Source organism: Hypanus sabinus, chromosome 4 (genome assembly GCF_030144855.1).
Source record: "Hypanus sabinus isolate sHypSab1 chromosome 4, sHypSab1.hap1, whole genome shotgun sequence".
Classification (NCBI taxonomy): domain Eukaryota; kingdom Metazoa; phylum Chordata; class Chondrichthyes; order Myliobatiformes; family Dasyatidae; genus Hypanus; species Hypanus sabinus.
The window spans coordinates 53270178-53289746 of record NC_082709.1 but is presented as its reverse complement, the minus strand read 5'-3'; the positions used below and the strand labels follow the sequence as shown (position 1 = coordinate 53289746).

The 19569-nt window shown below is 40.7% G+C and overlaps 1 protein-coding gene across 1 annotated transcript; it reads right to left on the bottom strand.

Moving 5' to 3' along the window:
• Positions 1-4328: 4328 nt before the first annotated feature.
• LOC132392264 (secreted phosphoprotein 24-like) lies at positions 4329-10199 on the bottom strand. Its single transcript, XM_059966095.1, has 10 exons — positions 10036-10199; positions 9788-9891; positions 8979-9107; positions 8635-8766; positions 8476-8520; positions 7859-7903; positions 7006-7050; positions 6292-6336; positions 4674-4718; positions 4329-4551 (listed from the first exon to the last, which is right to left on the bottom strand). Exons 1-10 carry the CDS (start codon positions 10085-10087, stop codon positions 4519-4521), a joined length of 675 nt encoding a protein of 224 aa, XP_059822078.1. The 5' UTR covers positions 10088-10199; the 3' UTR covers positions 4329-4518.
• Positions 10200-19569: the final 9370 nt, after the last annotated feature.

Genomic DNA, 19569 nt, shown 5'->3' with positions numbered 1-19569 from the left:
AAAGCTGTAAGTTGTTCAATCAGTTCTTGCCTTCTAGCAAGGCAGTTTCAGGTTACAGCAATGTTTGAGAAATTGTATCTTGACTCCACAATGGCCATACTTTACCTCATGCTTTTATATCTTCATGAAGTGAACTCTTCTCTTTCAATCATATTGACACATTATTTCAATTAACAATGAACCCTATTCAAATCACTCTAGACATTTTCTATACCTGAGACAAGACAAAACATTTCTTCTGCATTTAAAAATTTCACAGATTGCTTTTCTCGATCTGTGCCACTTAATTCTGACACCTTGAGTACCAACATGACAGAAGAAAACAGTGCCTTCCGGGTAAATATCTGCATAGATGCTGCTTGACCTGATGAGTTTTTCCAGCAGTTAGTGTGTGTTCCGCAAGATTATTCATCATTCCAATGGATAAGTCAAGCAGTTTGCATTGATTGTGAGAAGCAAATTACAATTGATCAATGATTGAGATTTTTCGTCAAACAATGTGCTGGAGGTGCTTCAATGAACTTTCGATGAGTGCCTGATAAAGCAGCCAGAGCAAACGTCATCAGAACTAAAGCAAATGGAATGAAAGTAGCTGAGCCTGAGTAAGGACAGGAGCAGAGTCAGGAGGAGCAGAGTTTTTTGGGTAGACAGGCATTTGCTGTGGTGTTCCCCAAAGTCTGTACAGATCTACACATACAATGGTCTCTTATACAATGGCAGGCCTCCATTTTCTCTCACCATTATCCAGGACCCCACACGAAAAAAGGGGGTGCATAGCAGTTGTAGGCAGGTAGGAACACATGGGGTACTAATGGGGTATAAGAAATGCAAGAGAGCATTGAAGAAAGAAATCAGAAGGGCTAAAAGAAGGCATGAGGTTGCCCTAGCTTACAAGGTGAAGGAGAATCCTAAGGGATGCCATAGATACGTTAAGAGCAAAAGGATTTACAAGGGACAAAACTGGAAAGTCAGAATGGTAATTCATGAGTGGAGCAACAAGAGATGGGGAGATCTTAAATAATTTTTTGTGTCAGTATTTAATCAGGAGATGGACACTGAGTCTATAGAAATGAGATTGACAAGTGTGAGTTGTTGCATTTTGGTGGGGCCAACCAGGGTAGGCCTTACACAGTGAATGGTAGGGCACTGAGGTGTGCGGTAGAACAGTGGGATCTGGGAATACAGATCCATAATTCATTGAAAGTAACATTACAGGTAGATGGGGTCGTAAAGAAAGCTTTTGGCACAATGGCCTTCATAAATCAAAGAATTGAGTAAAGGAGATGGGATGTTATGTTGAAGTTGTATAAGACACTAGTGAGGCTGTATTTGTAGTAATGTGTGCAGTTTTTGTCATCCACCTACAGGAAAGATGTAAATAAGATTGATAGAGGACAGAGAAAAGTTACAAGGATGTTGCTGGGTCTGGAAGACCTGAGCTATAAGGAAAGATTGAATACATTAGGACTTTATTTCCTGGCATGTGGAAGATTGAGAGGAGATTTGATAGAGGTGTACAAATTTATGAGGGATATCAAGGGGGGAAGTGCAAGCAGGCTTTTTCCAATGACAACAACCAGAGGTCATGGGTTAAGGGTGAAAGGTGAAAAGTTGAAGGTGAACATGCGAGCAACTTTTTCATTCAGAGGGTCATGAGAGTGTGGACCGACCTTCCAGCACAAATGAAACATGCAAGTTCGACTTCAACATTCAAGAGAAATTTGGATAGGCTGGAGTATGGAGGACTATGGTCCAGATGCTGGTCGATGGGAGTAGGCAGTTTAAATGGTTCAATGCGGTTTAGATAGGTTGAAGGGCCTGTTTCTGTGTTGTACTTTTCTGTGACTCAATGACTCTGTGATAGATCAGATCGTTAAATGATGCGGCAACAACAAACTCTCATTCAGAGTCATCAAAATCAAGGAACCGATAGTTAACTTCAGAACGGGGAAGCGTGAGAATACACACCAGTCCTCACTGAGGGGTTACTGTTGGAAAAGGTGAGCAGTTTCAAGTTCCTGAGTGTCAACAACTAGAAGGATCTATCTTGGTACCAGCACTTTGATGCAATTACAATTGAAATCTCACTGGTTTCCTTGGCTGTGTGAGTCTAAGGAATACACACTCCTGTCCCAACAAACCTGCGAGACTGAGACTGCTATCCCACCCCAAATGCTGGTTTCTGTGGATGCTGTGTAATTTGCTTCCCTGTTACAACTCAGGGCCAAGAAATAACAGACAGCACACTGCATACGATTAAAGGAATTATATTTATGAATCTTAACTAAAGGGTTAGTTAAGAAAAAAATCAAAAAGGGCCCGTTATAATTAAACAGTCAAATGCGCACAAGTATCAGAATCAAGTTTATTATCACCGGCATGTGACATGAAGTTTGTTAACTCAACAACAGCAGTTCAGTGCAATACATAATCTAGCAGAGAGAAAAAAATAGACAAGTAAACCAATTACATATATTGAATAGATTTTTAAAATGTGCAAAAACAGAAATATTGCATATTAAAAAAAAGTGAGGTAGTGTCCAAAGATTTAATGTCCATTTAGGAATCGGATGGCAGAGGGGAAGAAGCTGCTCCTGGATCGCTGAGTGTGTGCTTTCAGCTCAGCTCTTACAAAGGTCATAAATATTCACCCACCCACAGTCAAAATTGGCTCCTTGCTCCATCAAATCATGGACCCCCACTGGGTTGAATCCTACTACCCGTTCTGTCCAGTGTCTTCTCTCTTCACCTGCCGATGAACAAAGGACCCAGCTCACATTCCAAAGCACCCATTATTCCTAATCATAAGCCAAGCACTGCTTCTAAAGAAAGACCATGGCGTTAGTAGTGAAACCTTTCCCAGGGTGTTACACAAAGAAGGCACTCCAGCAGCTGTAATTCTTTAGCAGTTTAAACAGAGTTGGTATGTCACTAAAGATTCTTGTGAATTTCTACAGATGTAGAACGACAAGCTTTCGAAATGGTTGCATTGGCACCTGGTATGAAGGTTCCAAAGCACGGGATTGAAAGAGGCTACGGAGAGTTGTAGGCCCAGAAAGCTCCATCACAGGAACATCTCCCACACGGCCAAGGATATCTTCAAGAGTTAGGGCCTCAAGAAGGTGGCATTCTTCAAAAAGACCCTGATCATTTGACTCATGCAGTCCTTCAGTTACTGCTATTGGGGAAGAGGTACAGGATCCTGAAGATATACACACATCAGGACAATTGTGGATATTTACCCATTGAACAAAAGAGAAAAAAATTTCCCTCACCCTCTGCTTTTTTTCAATTGCCATCTTTGGCCTCATACCTCTTCTAACCTGCTTGTTACATATTACACCCCACCCCTAGTCTCCTCTGCCTTCCCTTACCCCTATGGTCCATACTCCTGTACTATCAGATTTGTTCCTCTCCAGCCCTTCCCTCTCCAATCCACCTGCTTTCACCCATCACCTCCTATCCCCCCCTCCACAGCTGTTATTCTGGCATTTTCCCACTCCCTTTTTAGTCCAGAAAAAGGGTCCTGGCCCGAAACACAAAGAGTTTATTTCTTTCCATAGATGCTGCCTGACGTGCTGACTTCCTCTAGCATTTTGTGTGTGTTGCTTCGATTTCCAGCATCTGCAGACTTTCTTGTGTTTATAAAAGAGCTGTTGCAATGAGGCAGATGTTCATTTCATTGATACCTCATTCCTAATTATGTATAAAATGTCTCCTGGGCCCCAAGGTCTCATTTCCTTCAAAATGTGACTTTTGGAGATTTTAACCAAAATTAAAAAAGGCAAAATTAAACAATCCAAAGACTTGAGGCTTGCTGCAATTGGAATAAGCAGTCCAGGATGCACAGCATCTCATTCAGTGCCTGATGTCAATATTAAGGCAGCAAATTAGGCAACATATCCGGAGATTCCAATAGAAAAAAGAAATACATCACCAGGAGATCCCACATCTGGAGGTCCCACCAGACAAAGTATCTGCACCAGCAGGTGGCCCCACATCAGGAGGTCTCACCAGACAAAGTATCTGCACCAGCAGGTGGCCCCACATCAGGATGTCCCACCAGACAAAGCATCTGCACCAGCAGGTGGCCCCACATCAGGAGGTCTCACCAGACAAAGTATCTGCACCAGCAGGTGGCCCCACATCAGGATGTCCCACCAGACAAAGCAGATACACAATCAGCAAGGGACGGATGAACCTGAGCATAATAACTGGATGAACTCCTGTAGGTCAGTGACAAACAAAACAACTTCCGGATGCAATTCTGTGAATATACAATACAGTATTTATTAATTTATGTTGATCTACAATACATTAAACAATAATATACAACAAAGGACAGAACATTTTACAAACAATCAAATTCCCATTTACAATAAAATTTACAATCAGGAGCTCCAGGCCCCTTAGTCTTGTAATCAGTAAATTCAGTATAATTGTTAACATCTTGTAGATTCTGAATGAGGTCTTCTTGTGTTCACATTGAGTTCAGACTCTGTGGAGTTCCATTCATGGTTAGTGACGGGATCGCGAGTCCTCATTTTGTTCCTGGAATGGAAAGGTGAACAGATTTGTAAATTTCAGCTGGACTGAGCTCACTCTGATGTCAAAGTCTGGTCATTAGTTTTAAGGATGATCATATCAGACACAAAGCTTCAGTTTATACTTACGTTTGAAGGCTCCTCCAATGATAATTCTGTTGACTTGCTTTTCATCTGTTTTACAAGATAAAATCAGATTTGCAAATCAGTGATAGATCCAGATCAAAAACTTCACTTCACAATTAATCTGAATTTCAGCAAAGTATTAACATAGTGGACTCAATTACAAAGAATGTCACTTTCTTGAAGAAGACGCAAACAAGAATTGTGAAGATATTACCAAGGCTGGAGGGTTTGTTGCGTAAGGAAAGGCTGGATAGGTGAGGAGTTGATTCTCTGAAGTGCAAGAAAGTAGGTGAAGATGTAATACTGTACAGGTTAATAAAATTTGGAGAGGAATAGATAAGGTGAATAGCCAAAGTAATTTCCTCAGGGTAAAGGAGTCTAAAGTGAGAGAACATAGATTTAAAGTGCAACGGGGAAGATTCAAAAGTGAGGTGAGGGGCAATTTTTTCAAATAAAGATGGTGGTTTTATGACATGAATGACCAGTAGAAATGTGACATATAAAATGCATTTGGACAGTCCATTGATAACGAAAGATATTTAAGAGATATAGGCCAAATGTAGAAAACTTGTTCAGCACAGATGAATTGGACAAAGGACTAGCTCCTGCATTGTATTACTCGATGATTCTATTAATCTAGGAGGGGTGATTGATTCCTTCATTTGTTCTCCACTGTGCTGACTTTGATTGCTTGAGGTTGTTATAGGCACTGTTGTAGTGGGGATAAGCTCCCACTACCTATTAAATGCTCCCAGTAGCATACATTTCAAATAGCCTCTGACAATCAAACCAAGCTCCAGGCCTTCACATGTACGTTAGTTACTAAGTCAATGGAACGGTTGCTACTGAAAGATGGAGGGGCAAAGATGGTTTACTGGAACTTTAAAACTAGTTGCTTCAGGCACATGGGGCTCATCAGCTGTGGTTAGCAGTTCATCTTGGAGAATGAATATTCTGATCTCAAACCTCCACTGCATTGCGTCTACAGCCACCCATGGGAATGGCTTTCGGAATAACCCACAAGGAAAACTCTGGATCTGCAGTCTTATGTTGAGTTCAAAGCTGACTGGCAACTCCCGTAACACCACTGGTGCCAAGCTGTATCAGTCTCTGCCATCCTTTGGATTCATCAGCTACATAGAGAGGGTGAACCTGCTACATAGACAACAGCTTGCTCTCCATATCATACTACCTTGGCTTATGTACCGGCTTGTGTGCCACGTAGACAGCTGGGACACAAATTCTACGTTGACCTGACCAGTGGAAAGTCTCAGTGCTGACATCTCCCTGCACCATACACTTGTAGACTCAGAGCCAATAGTTATAGTGATTTAAATGAGAGGATCCTCCTTTCATGAAACTACCAGAAATATCAATCCACAGACCATGATTGTCCCCAGGAGAGAGTGTCCTTTCAAAGTCTATTTCAAAATTTAGTGAAGAACAAACTCACACTCAGGCTAATGATGGGCATCCACAGGGCATCCACAGAGAATCTGTGAATTAATATGCCATGCTCTCCCTGATCTAGGTAGTCATTTAATTATGTTTGCCCAAATTAGGTTTTGTCAGTATATTATGGGTGAAAATCAATAGATAACAATTCCAAGATTAGACTTACATCAGAAGACTCCTCGACTGATGTCTCTTTTGACTTGCTCTTGACCTGCATGAAAAGATCAATATTTATATGCTTAGCATGTTAATTTATGAAAGTTTATGAAATAACCTGAGAACAAACCCTTTAAAGATTCAATTATTTATAAACCTAGTTTTTATCCCCTTTTAAAATCTATTACTGCAGTGGACAAGTGCTCATCAGAACAACTACATTCTGCAAAAATAATCATATCACCTGGATAATGTGAAGTGTGAGGGGTCTGTAGATAATTTGGGGAAATTGTCACTCTCACCCAATTAATTGGTATTGGTGTGTTGAAGCTGATCTTCACCATCACTTGGTCTCTGTAATTGGTGATTGTTACAGACTTTGCCCTCGTATCCAGCACCCAATCTTGTCAATAATTTATCCTTGAGGATAAACTCAAGGGCAAACTTGGGCATCCTTGAGGGCAAACTCATCTTCTGTATTGGAGCGCCTCAGTCAAACTTCCCCACAGGAATCAAACATCACAATACCTATCTCAATAGACTGACCTAAAGAAAGTGGTGCAGACTAGATGACCAAATGGCCTTATTCTGCTCCTATATCTTATATTTTATGGTCTAAATGGCCCTTTCTCCCTCTACTCTGACATAGCTGAATCCAATATGTTTAACATATTTACTTAGCGTCAAGATCCAAAAGATCACCTTTTTTTCCATTTATACTCACATCAACTGACTCCTCAAGAGATGTCTCTTTTGATTTGTCTTCTTCCTGTATGGATATAATATTTATATATTTAGTACAGGGCAGTGAGGAATTTTGAAAACATATAAACTGAAAAATTCCCAGTTTGCACGTATTAAATATTGAAATATAACGGAGTCTTTGTTCATTCTGGGCATTACAGCAGCAACTACAGCTGGCCATTGGGAAGGCAAATTATCTTTATTGCAAGAGGACTTGAAAAAAAGAATACTGTAATTGTATTGAGCCCTGGTGAGGACCGTGTGGTTTTGGTCTGCTTATCTGAAGAAGGATATGCTTGAGACAGAGGATAGAACAAAGTTATACAAGTATACTACCCATGAAAATACATCTGCCACATGAGGAGAGATTAAGTGCGATAGACTCTACTCATTACGGATTGAAAGAATGAGAGGTGAACAAAATTGTGAGAGGGCTTGATTGCTTATCAGGGAAAGGGTTTTCACTAATCTGTGGAGTTGAGACCCTGGCTCATAGTGTCAAAATAAGAGTTTGGTCAATGAGGAATGAGGTGAAACTCAAATGGTGAATCTTTGGAATTCGCTACCCCGGAGAGCTGGGGAGTCTCAATTGCAAGTTCATTCAAAACAGGGATTGGAAGAATTGTTTGATTTTAAGGGAATCAAAGCTTACAGTGTTATGACAGGAAAATGCTTTGAGGTAGAAGCTAATATTCAATGTTCTCACTGTCTGTCACACCCACCATCTAGAACAGTCAAGAATGACGTAAGATCCTCAGACTCTATTCTGACAGATCGACCTAGGTTTCATATCTTATTGAGAAACTGGATATCAAATCCTAAATTAAACTTACATTTGAAGATATTTCTGGTGAAGTTTCTTCTGATCTGCTTCTCACCTATATAAAAACATGTACAATTATATCATTAGTACAAGGTATATTTAGTAAATCTAAAACATTATTACCAAATAATAGACCAGAATGTTGAATTATCAATGGACAGTTATTAATCCTAACATTTCTGAATGATAATCCTACGAATTAGTGTTAGATTGCAGAAGCTTCAAAAAAAATCTCTCTATACTACACTGATATTCAAAAAACTGTAAGGAGCAGAGTGAATGGATATTCCTGCCACAGTTGCTATAGGCATCATTGCCATCTGTTTTATTGAATCCATGGAAGGATTGGTACTTGGTGAATCTCAGTGATGAGAGTCTGACAGACACTTCTCCTGTAGTCCTGTTCTGCTGATGCTCAGTTCATCTCCAGCAGAGAAGCAACTCATCACACACTGAAATCTAACATTAGGATCCCGTCCCTACACATCAGACTGGGATTACATGCTGTCTCATCCACTATTCCTAATGGAGAACTTAACATTTCATTGCAAACAATTATAATCACCCCATCATGAACAATTGAGATCAGCAAGAAAAAAATCTGATAAATTACTGATTAATACTCACATCTGAGATTTCCTCAAGTGATTTTTCTTTTGATTGCCTTTGTGCCTGTAAGATAAAGATTCTTATTTTTAGATCTTCAGCATAAATAAGCAATGAAATGTTCAGTAAAGGATCTTGTGTTAGAAATTCCTTTGTCCTGAATTGTATGAATGTTGTTACCTCAATACTGTTTTCACTCGATTCTGTTGAGTCACTCTCACTGTCAACTGTCTTCAGACCGTCACACTCCACATCAACGTCAGCTACCTTATCAGCAAAAAATTCCACATGGCTTTTGCAAAACCCTTTCCCCTGTTAGAATGAAGCACAATGTAAGGAAATTATTCATGATTCCAAGCACGACATGAAGTCAACATGATTATGATCTAACTCAATTCTTAGCCTTTACTTTCAAATGACTGGATATGTATGGCCATTTCTATCAAACAGGCTGTAATTAAAGCCTGTATTTTGATGTTAAAACATACACGGACTTGCAAGATTTAATATAACTCTGGACTCACCGCAATGTTTTTAGGGCGGAAAGAACAACTGGGATCATCAAATTCTTGTCCAGAATTCTTGGAGCAGTCAGTTTCTTTCACAGAGAATGTTAAATCCACACTGTAGGATAGTTTACCTGTACGATATGTCTTAAGAAAGGGAGAAGGATAATTGGTGAATTATTACCTTTGGTGTTTTTCCACTGGCCTGATAAAACTCAGAGTTACAGAGACTTTAACAGTGGTTACAACAACAATCAACCAAAATGGACAAGAGAATTACTTTGCCCAATGGTAAAATTGTCACTTAAACCATCACGATAGGGATACTCAGTTTGCATGAATCCATAACTATTGGAGGAAATTAACTAACGTATTTGGAAAAACTTTTAGTGACTTCCAAATCAAAGATTGGTTGAACTTCCAAACTTAATTCCAAAGCTTTGGTCCAATCAAAGTTGCACAACTCAAACACTGATAGAGAATTAAAAAGCTGACCATTCTATACACAATATAATATTCAGCTCCCGTTGAATACTTAGATTCCATCTTATCTTAAAATTTATCTCATAGTTTGAATTATGCAGTTTGAGGCTAATCAGCCCTTCAGGTAATATGGGCTCCCAGCAGACCAATCCCATCAATCCCACTCTCTCTCTCATCAAATCCCCATAATGTTACAACTTATTCTCCCTATTATAAAACATCATCTATCCTTTGATTTTTTTTTTGTTGTTAGTCTACTCTTAGGGCAGGCTTAAGTGGACAGTTACCCTGCACTCAGACATGTCCATAGTTTGTGAAACACAATTAGCCAAAGGCACACTTACATTTGTCACACCTCCCCTGGAGATACCACAGAGGTTGGTGATCTCGGTGATTTCATTCAGCTTTATAACCGAGGCTCTCAGAGCTTCTTTGGTGCTTGGCATTCCTGCAGAGAGAGAGGGGAAGTCATACAATATGCATTCCAAAAAACCTCTGTGAATTCTTCTCACACCTCGGTGAAATGTCACTGCTTGATGTTCAGTACCAACAACTTCCTGCTCTTTGGGTTTCCGTTCTCCCCAGTACTTACCTGAGCAGTAGAGGATCTGCACAGCAGCAATGGCAAGCAGGAAAGTTTTCATTCTGGTTTGATGGAATCAGCTAGTTTCTCACAGTGAAGGAACTGCTTCTCTCTCTCTTGATCTGCTTTCACTTCGCTGCCTTTGGTCTTTATATCCTGCACCCCCACCACATTCAAACACTGACTCGTGTTTGCTCAGCTTGCTGACCGTGGGCACCGGAACCAGATGAAAGATGGGCTCTAATTATGGGCAGAGCTTCCTCCTGGTATCGTCATCGTGTTTAGATTTGGTGAAGAATTGAGTGAGATTATGTTTCATTTCTTGGAATATGAAATAATAAAATTTATAGAGGTGAAGAAACAATCCTCTGAAACTTGTACAAATTCATTTAACACTTGAACTAAATTCCATGATGATTTACCTCCAGTGTTTCGGGAATGTGCTGAAATTACCAGCACACTGCTACAAGAAACCTTAATGATAAATCCAAAGAATGTTAAGAGAAATCTTATATGTTTTTTATGTTCTATCAACATTTGCAGTAATATTGATGACATTATTAGAGGTAAATGAGTTTTGTGAGCAGTTGGGAGCATCTGTGTGATTGGATGATTGAAAAATCGAAGATAGAAAATAAAGAAATTAAAAAGGTTAACTCAACATTGTTGGCTAGAAAGCCTGTAATGTGCTCTAATGTAATTTTGGAGACACAGGAGACTGCAGATGGTAGAAATCTAGACTAACATACAAAGGCATTGGAAAAACTCAACAAGTCAGGCAGGATCTATGACGGGAAATGGACAGGCAAGATTTTGGTTTAAGTCTCTCACTGGACTGGAAGTAAAGAGAGGAGGTAGTATAAAAGTGAAGAAAGTGGTGGAGCAAGATTTGACAGCATAACACACTGTAGCCTGGTTTATTCATTATTAGGATTATTTCATTCCTTTATTGCTTTTTTGCCTTTTTTAAGTGTACAGATCTTTAAAACGACAGTGCAATGAATGTTCTAACTGCTCCACATGAAGAAATTTCTGTAAATTTCACATCTAACATTTGAAAAGCAAAATGCCCACAGTTGTTGGAAATCTGAACTTCACTCTCGCTCTCTAGATGACAGGTTTAAATAAATGGCCCTCACACCCTGCTCTTCGTTCTTAGGAATTGATCGTTTCCATTGACCACAACAAATTTCTGAATTGTTCTATTAACTTCCTATTAAATTAGTCCTTTTCTGATCCAATGAAAATTGTCTTGAAATCTAAAATTTCCTAACTGCGGTCTCATATCATTCCTAATATGCCAGAAATTCCATCCTATCCACTTGTTGTGGGTTCGACGTCCTTTCTCCCTCTCTGGCAGGTTGATTCCTTTGTACCAGCAGAGCCCAACACAGGATATTAACAGAGCCAGTGACAGGTGGCTAGTTCAACAGTTTTATTGCTGTTAAGACCATTTCTTGGGATCATCAATCCAGGGCTTATGTGGTCACCAACCAGAAGGCAACATCAAGGGTGAAGTCTGAGAGAAGAAAACAGACTCAAAGGAACATCATTCCACTCCATCATCAAGTTCTGACGTAAGGGCATTCTGTAACATTCTGCTCCAATTTGTCTTGTGTTCCACTGTGCATCCCTTAGCCTTGCTGTGATAAATCTGTTAAATCTGTTTCTGACTCTGATTTTGATTTTCCAGGCATCATTCCAGTAACACTAACCTTAACTCATTCATTTTCAATGGGTTAAACTTGGAGCAAACATGTCAGTGTTTGGTTAATCAGATCTGTAACCAGAATGACGATCTCCCACAGTTGAGTATTTCTGAGCAGCGCTGACCATTGAGGTGATCCACTGTGCCGTGTGTGGGAGTACCAGCTCACTGATGCAGGGGCAGTGTGCACACATTGGGCACGTCCAGCATGGTTTTGTGGGAAGCTCATGAACCGATGGTCTCTTTATCTACCGGCCAAGTTTGTGTGGGATAAATTCCCCATTGCACTCCCAAGAATCCAGTTTGCTGATAACTAAATTAACAAACATGCAGATAAACAGTAATCAAGGATTATGAGTAATCCAACACCCAGAAACTGAAGGATTCACACTGCAACAGGCAACAAGATGCTGCAAAGCCCCAGTGCTGTCTCTGAGAAAGGGATATTAGAATGTATCATTCTGTTCCAGTCATCTAGTCTCAACAATAGCAATAGTGCAGTAAACACCGAATGTGTTGCTGGCCCTGTGTTTACATTTACCCCAGTATTAAAGCTCATAGATTTGAATCACAGGTTCTTGGGACAGTTTTGACCATGGTCATACATTGATCTTCAATGTGTGGAGCATTTGCTCAAACCTCTTTATGGTGCAATATTAACTATTAACTTCAGCTACTAACTGCTTCCACCAAGCTCCAGATCTGAATATGGACTGTAGGTTAAACTTAAAATTCAGCTGTGACCAATGGGTTCCAAAGAGCTGTGAACTGCAACTAATTGAAAAACCAGACAATGCTGATTTAACATTCATTTGGGTGTCTGTAGTGTGGGTACAAAGAAGGATGTGTGAAAGATATATGTAATTCAAAGGAAGTATTGCAGATACATCATAAATATAGAATTGTCCTTTGATCTTTAGCATATAAAATGTCATGTAATGTTGGGTCGAGTAGGTCTCTTGCTCTGAAAGGGTACCAATATGATGCCCTCTGTGTTTCATTTTGTCAAATAAAGACACTACTTCATATCTACCAGCTGCCTCTGCACACATTGAGTTCATATTACTGTAGTATTACTACAGATTAGTGTCTGAATAAAGGATCAACCCATTACAAGTATTTCACTGCAATTTGTTCTTGACGACAGAAGCTGTTTAGTACTCTGAGCATGGGTTATTCACCAGGGTTTTGTTTTTGAACTGGGGGTTGTTGACAGTGGTCAGGGTTCCTGGCTCCTGGGCTGTATGCTGACCTCAGAGTTCATGTAGGAGGGGAAGGGGAGAGTGAAAGAGAAAACAGAAAATTAATTAGTGCAGGTAAACAGCTCAGGAAAAGAAAACAAGTCAGCACCTGCCTGGAAAACCTGTGTCAGCATTTACATGAAAGTATCAGTCCTATTATGAACAGAACTAGGCTCTCATCTTTTCATCATAAGGACTTGCAAAATAAGTAAAGACACTTTTTATTGTCACTTCAACCATAACTGCTGGTGCAGTACACAGTGAAAATGAGACAACGTTTCTCGGGACCATGGTGTTACATGAAACAGTACAAAAACTGCACTGAACTACATGAAAACAACAGAGAAAAAGAAACTACACTAGACTACAGACCTAGCCAGGACTGCATAAGGTGCACAAAACAGTGCAGGCATTACAATAAATAATAGACAAGACAATAGGCACAGTGGAGGGGAATAAGTTGGTGTCAGTCCATTCTCTGGGTATTGAGGAGTCTGATAGCTTGGGGGAAGAAACTGGTCATGAGAGCCGGAATGCTCTGATGCCTCTTCCCAGATGGCAGGAGGGAGAAGAGTTTGTATGAGGGGTGTGTGGGGTCCTTCCTAATGCTGTTTGCTTTGCAGATGTAGCGTGTAGTGTAAATGTCTGTAATGGCGGGAAGAGAGATCCTGACGATTTTCTCAGCTGACCTCACTATCTGCTGCAGGGTCTTGCGATCCGAGATGGTGTAATTTCCTAACCAGGCAGTGTTGCAGCTGCTCAGGATGCTCTCAATACAACCTCTGTAGAATGAGATGAGGATGGGGGGTGGGAGATGGACTTTCGTCAGCCTTCGCAGAAAGTAGAGATGCTGCCAGGCTTTCTTTGCTATGGAGCTGGTGTTGAGGGACCAGGTGACATTTTCTGTCAGGTGAACACCAAGTAATTCAGTGCTCTTAACGATCTCTACCGAGGAGCCGTCGATGTTCAGCGGGGAGTGGTCGCTCCGTGCCCTCCTGAAGTCAACAACCATCTCTTTTGTTTTGTTCACATTCAGAGACAGGTTGTTGGCTTTGCACCAGTCCGTTAGCTGCTGCACCTCCTCTCTGTAAGCTGACTCGTCGTTCTTGCTGATGAGACCCACCACGGTCATGTCATCGACAAACTTGATGATGTGGTTCCAGCTGTGTGTTGCAGCACAGTCGTGGGTCAGCAGAGTGAACAGCAGTGGACTGAGCACACAGCCCTGGGGGGCCCCCATGTGATGATGTTGGAGATGCTGCCTCTGATCCAGACTGACTGAGGTCTCCCAGTCAGGAAGTCTAGGATCCGGTTGCATAGGGAGGTGTTCAGGCCCAGTAGGCTCAGCTTTCCAATCAGTTTCTGAGGAATGATTGTGTTGAATGCTGAACTGAAGTCTATGAACAGCATTCGAACGTATGTGTCTTTTTTGTCCAGGTGGGTTAGGGTTAATGTTTTTAAAGTAGGAAAATCTGAATTGAGTTATCTTGTAAGGAGTCTATTTATCCCCAGTTTTTACAGGGCAGTACATTTAAGTTAACCCTTTTCATGCCAAGATTCATTAGTTGTAGCTGGTGTTTCATCTTCATGTTGCTCATTGAAACAACGTTTCAGTCAATAATAATGCCATAGGACCATAAGGTATAGGAGCAGAAGTAGGCCCTTTGGTCCATCGAGTCTGCTCTGCCATTCAATCATGTGCTGATCCAATTCTTCTAGTCATCCCCACTCCCCTGCTTTCACCCCATACCCTTTAGTGCCCTGGCTATTTAAGAACCTATCTATCTCTGCCTTAAATACAACCAAGGACTTGATCTCCACAGCCGCTTGTAGCAACAAATTCCACAGATTTATCAAACTCTGACTAAAGTAATTTCTCTGCATATCAGTTCTAAAAGGACATCCTTCAATCCTGAAGTTGTGCCCTCTTGTCCTAGAATCCCCTACCATGGGAAATAAATTTGCCGTGTCTAATCTGTTCAGGCCTTTTAACATTCGGAATGTTTCTATGACATCACTCCTCATTCTCCTGAACTCCAGAGAATACAGTCCAAGAGCTGACAGACATTCCTTATATGATAAACTTTTTATTCCTGGAATCATTGTCGTGAATCTTCTCTGAACCTTCTCTAATGTCAGTATATTCTTTCTAAAATAAGGAGCCCAAAACTGCACACAATACTCCGTGTGGTCTCACGAGTGCCTCATAGAGCCTCAACATCACATTCCTGCTCTTATATTCTATACCTCTAGAAATGAAAGCCAACATTGCATTCCCCTTCTTCACAACTGACTCAACCTGGAGGTTAACCTTTAGTGTATCTTGCACAAGGACTCCCAAGTCTCCTTGGATCTCTGCATTTTGAATTCTTTCCCCATCTAAATAACAGTCTGCCCATTTATTTCTTCCATCAAAGTGCATGACCATACGCTTTCCAACATTGTATTTCATTTGCAATTTCTTTGCCCATTCCCCTAAACTATCTTAGTCTCTCTGCAGGCTCTCTGTTTCCTCAACACTACCCACTCCTCCACCTATCTTTGTATCATCAACATATTTAGCCACAAATCCATCAATACCTTGGCCCAAATCATTGACATACATCGTAAAAAGCAGTGGTCCCAACAACGACCCCTGTGGAACTCCACTGGTAACCAGCAGCCAGCCAGAATAGGATCCCTTTATTCCCAATCAATGTTTTCTGCCGACCAGCCAATGCTCCACCCACTCTAGTAACTTCCCTGTAATTCCATAGGTTCTTACCTTGCTAAGCAGCCTCATGTGTGGCATCTGGTCAACGACCTTCTGAAAATCCAAGTACACCACGTCTGCTGCATCTCTTTTGTCTACTCTGCTTATAATTTCCTCAAAGAATTGCAGTAGGTTTGTCAGGCAGAATTTTCCTTTCAGGAAACCATGCTGGCTTTGGCCCTATCTTGTCATGTGCCTCCAGGTTCTCCATAATATCATCTCTAACAATTGATTCCAGCAACTTCCCAACCACTTATTTCAGGCTAACAGGTCTATTGTTTCCTTTCTGCTGCCTCCCACCCTTCTTAAAAAGTGGAGTAACATTTGCAATTTTCCAGTCATCCAGTACAATGCCAGAATCTATCAATTCTTGAAAGATCATTGTTAATGCCTCCACAATCTCTCCAGCTACTTCCTTCAGAACCTAAGGGTGTATTCCATCAGGTCTAGGAGATTTATCCACCCTCAGACCAGTAAACTTCTTGTGCACCTTCTTGGTCACAATTTTCACTGCATAAACTTCACTTCCCTGACACTCTTGAATGTCCGATATACTGCAGACATCTTCCACTGTGAAGACTGATGCAAAATACGCATTCATTTCCTCTGCCATCTCTCATTACACTATCTCCAGTGTCATTTTGTATTGGTCCTATATCTACCTTTGACTCTTTTTTACCCTTTATATACTTAAAAAAGCTTTTAGTATCTTCTTTGATATTAGTCACCAGCCTCCTTTCATAATTCATCTTTTCCTTCTAAATGACGTTCTTAATTTCCTTCTACAAGTTTTTAAAAGCTCCCCATTCCTCTATCTTCCCACTAGCTTTGGCTTCCTTGTATGTCCTCTCTTTTACTTTTACTTTGCCTCTGACTTCACTTGTCAGCAATGGTAATGTCCTTCTTCCCTTTGAAAATTTCTTCTTATTTGGAATATATCTGTCTTGCACTTCCCTCATTTTTTGCAGAAACTCCAGCCATTGCTGCAGTGCTGTCCTTCCTGCAAATTTCCCTTTCCTGTCAATTTCAGCCAGTTCCCCTCTCATGCCGTTGTAATTTCCTGTATTCCACTGAAACACCGACACATTAGATTTTATTTTTTCCCTCTCAAATTGCAATGTGAACTGTATCATATTATGATCACTGTTCCCTAAGGGTTCCTTAACCTTAAGCTCTCTTTCCACCTTGTTATGTACTCGTGACACATGACAGTGGTACCCTTGTCATGTGACTGGGGTGGAAGCTATATTGGACTTGAGGTAATGGTCTTGTGATGGTGGAAAGACGTCATTTTCCCGCCAGTAAAGATCATGTGACAGGTTTTTTTTCAGGTTATAAAAGGAAGACCCCACCCCGTGAGGAGGGGCAGTTCGTGGCTGGATTTGCCAAGTTGACTTCATGCCACTGCGTGATTTAATGTGATGACACAGTTTAGTTGAAAGATGAAGTTTTATCTAATGCCTGAAGTTTAAAAGGTCATTGCCAGCAGTTTCTTTACAATACTGCTAGTTGAGAAATCAGTGGAGAGTGAAGATCGGAGTTCGGGAGTTAATGATCGAGGAGAGTCGATTTACGATGGTGAAACGGGTTCGACCTTGTTTAATCCTTATTTGGAAGGAATTCATTGACTGTTCTCGTGTTAAACTCTGCAGGATAGCAGAAGATTGAGGACAGTGTGATAAAGGAAATGTCAGTGCCTTTAAGCCATTTCGTTTAATTTCGTAAATTCTTCGTGGGAAGTTCGACGTCGGGGATCGAAGCAAAGCGACGTGAAAGAGAATTTAACTAGTCTTAAAAAGTCTCTCCTTTAAATGGACTGTGAGCATTTAGAACTTTTGGCAATACTACTTTAAAGAACTGTGTTTGCAACATCGCTTTAAGAACTGTTTGAGCTGCATCGCTTTAAGAACTGTTTAAGCTGCCGCACAGCAGCTGATTTCCAGTTACGTTAGTGTTTGTTTACTTTTGGGGGGGGGTTTGTTTTCAGTGTTTAATAAATGTGTTGTTTGTTATAAAAACCCTTGCTTAACTCATATATTTATTGTTGCCTGAATATGTAACAACCTCCAGATCATTGCACAACACCCAATCCAGCACAGCCTATCCCCTCCTGTGCTCAACAACAAGCTAATCCAAAACACCATCCCTTAGACATTCTGCATATTCTCTCTCTTGAGGCTCAGTACTGACCTGGTTTTCTCAAACCACTTTCCTGTAGCTGTATGTGATAGTGCTGACCCTGCTTTCTAAGAAGGATGGCATCCCAAGAAAGGTTTGGTGATTGGCATTTGCAGAGAAAACCAAGTATGAGCAATTTACATTCTATGCATTATATAAGGTGGATTGAATCTGGAGGAACACCAGAATGCCATCTCTCAATTCAGCAATGACACAACTGTTGTTGGCAGAATCTCGGATGATGATGAAGAGGCATACAGCCGTGAGACATCAGCTAGTTGAGTGGTGCCACAAGAACAACATTGCACTTAATATCAGAAAGACCAAAGAATTTATTGTGGATTTCAGGAAGGGGCCATTGGGAGAACACATACTAGTCCTCATCGAGTGGCCAGCGGTGTAAAGGGAGAGCAGCTTCTAGCTCTGGGTTGTCAGCATCTCTGAAGATCTATCCTGCACCTAGCATATTGATGCAATTATGAAGAAGGGACAACAAGAACTATATTTCATACAGTTTGAGGAGATTTGGCATGTCACCAAATACTCTTACAAATTTCTACAGATGTACCATCAAACGCATCCTGCCTGGTTGCATCACCATCTACATCTCCTTCATGGGCACTAGCCTCCTCACCATCAAGGACATATTGAAAGGCAATGCTTCAACTGGATGTCATCTATAGATTCATTCTCTCAGCCATCAGATTTCAGAATGAATCATGAACCCATAAACACTGCCCCACGTTTTGCTCTCTTTTTACATTTCTTGTTTTTTTAATATTTCCAATTACAATTGTTGTTATTTTTTATGTGTTGATCTGTACTACCGCCTCAAATCAACAGATTTCATGATGTGTATCAGCAATAATTAACCTGATTCTGATTCTGAGGGACCAGATATATAAGTGTTTGGATGGACATAGACATTGCTTTGTGTGTGCGGAATCATGTCTAACCAATCTTATGGAATTTTCCAAGGAAGTTAGCAGGAAAGTTCAAGAAGGCAAGGCACTGAATGTCATATACATGAACTTTAGTAAGGCCTTTGACAAGGTCCAACATGAGAGGTTTCAGTCTCTCAGCATTCAAGATGACATAGTAAATTGTATTAGATATTGCTTTGAGCAAGAGCCAGAAAATGGTAGTAGATGTTTGCCTCTCAAAGTATTGATGTTATATTGAAGACGTGCAAGGTATTGGTGAGGCCTTATTTGGAGTATTGTGCACAGTTTTGGTTATCTACCTACCAGAAAGATATCAGTAAGGTTAAAAGAGTACAGAGAAAATTTACAAGGACATTGCCAGATCTGGAGTACCTGTACTATAAGGAAAGATTGACTACATTAGGATTTTATTCCTTGGCATGTAGAAGGTTGAGAGGAGATCTGACAGTGGTGTACAAAATTATGAGGGGTATAGATAGGGAATCTTTTCATTCAGAGATCCGTGAGAGTGTGGAACAAGCTGCCAGCACAAATGGGGCATCCAAACTCAAGAGAAGTTTGGACAGGTAGGGGTATGGATGACCATGATCTCAATGCAGTTCGCTGGGAGTAGGCAGTTTAAATGGTTCAGTCTGGAGGGAACCATTTCTGTGCTGTACTTTTCTATAACTCTATGACTCTGTGATAGATCAGATCATTAAATGGTGCCCCAACATTAAA

Bases quoted from the DNA above. Each gene is read 5' to 3' on its own strand.
- LOC132392264 (XM_059966095.1), bottom strand. From the start codon at position 10,087: ATGAAAACTTTCCTGCTTGCCATTGCTGCTGTGCAGATCCTCTACTGC. The intron at 9,108-9,787 runs GTAAGTGTGCCT...CCCTTTCTTAAG, and splicing joins CCAGGGGAGGTGTGACAAAT to ACATATCGTACAGGTAAACT. The intron at 8,521-8,634 runs GTAACAACATTC...TTTATCTTACAG, and splicing joins CGAGTGAAAACAGTATTGAG to GCACAAAGGCAATCAAAAGA.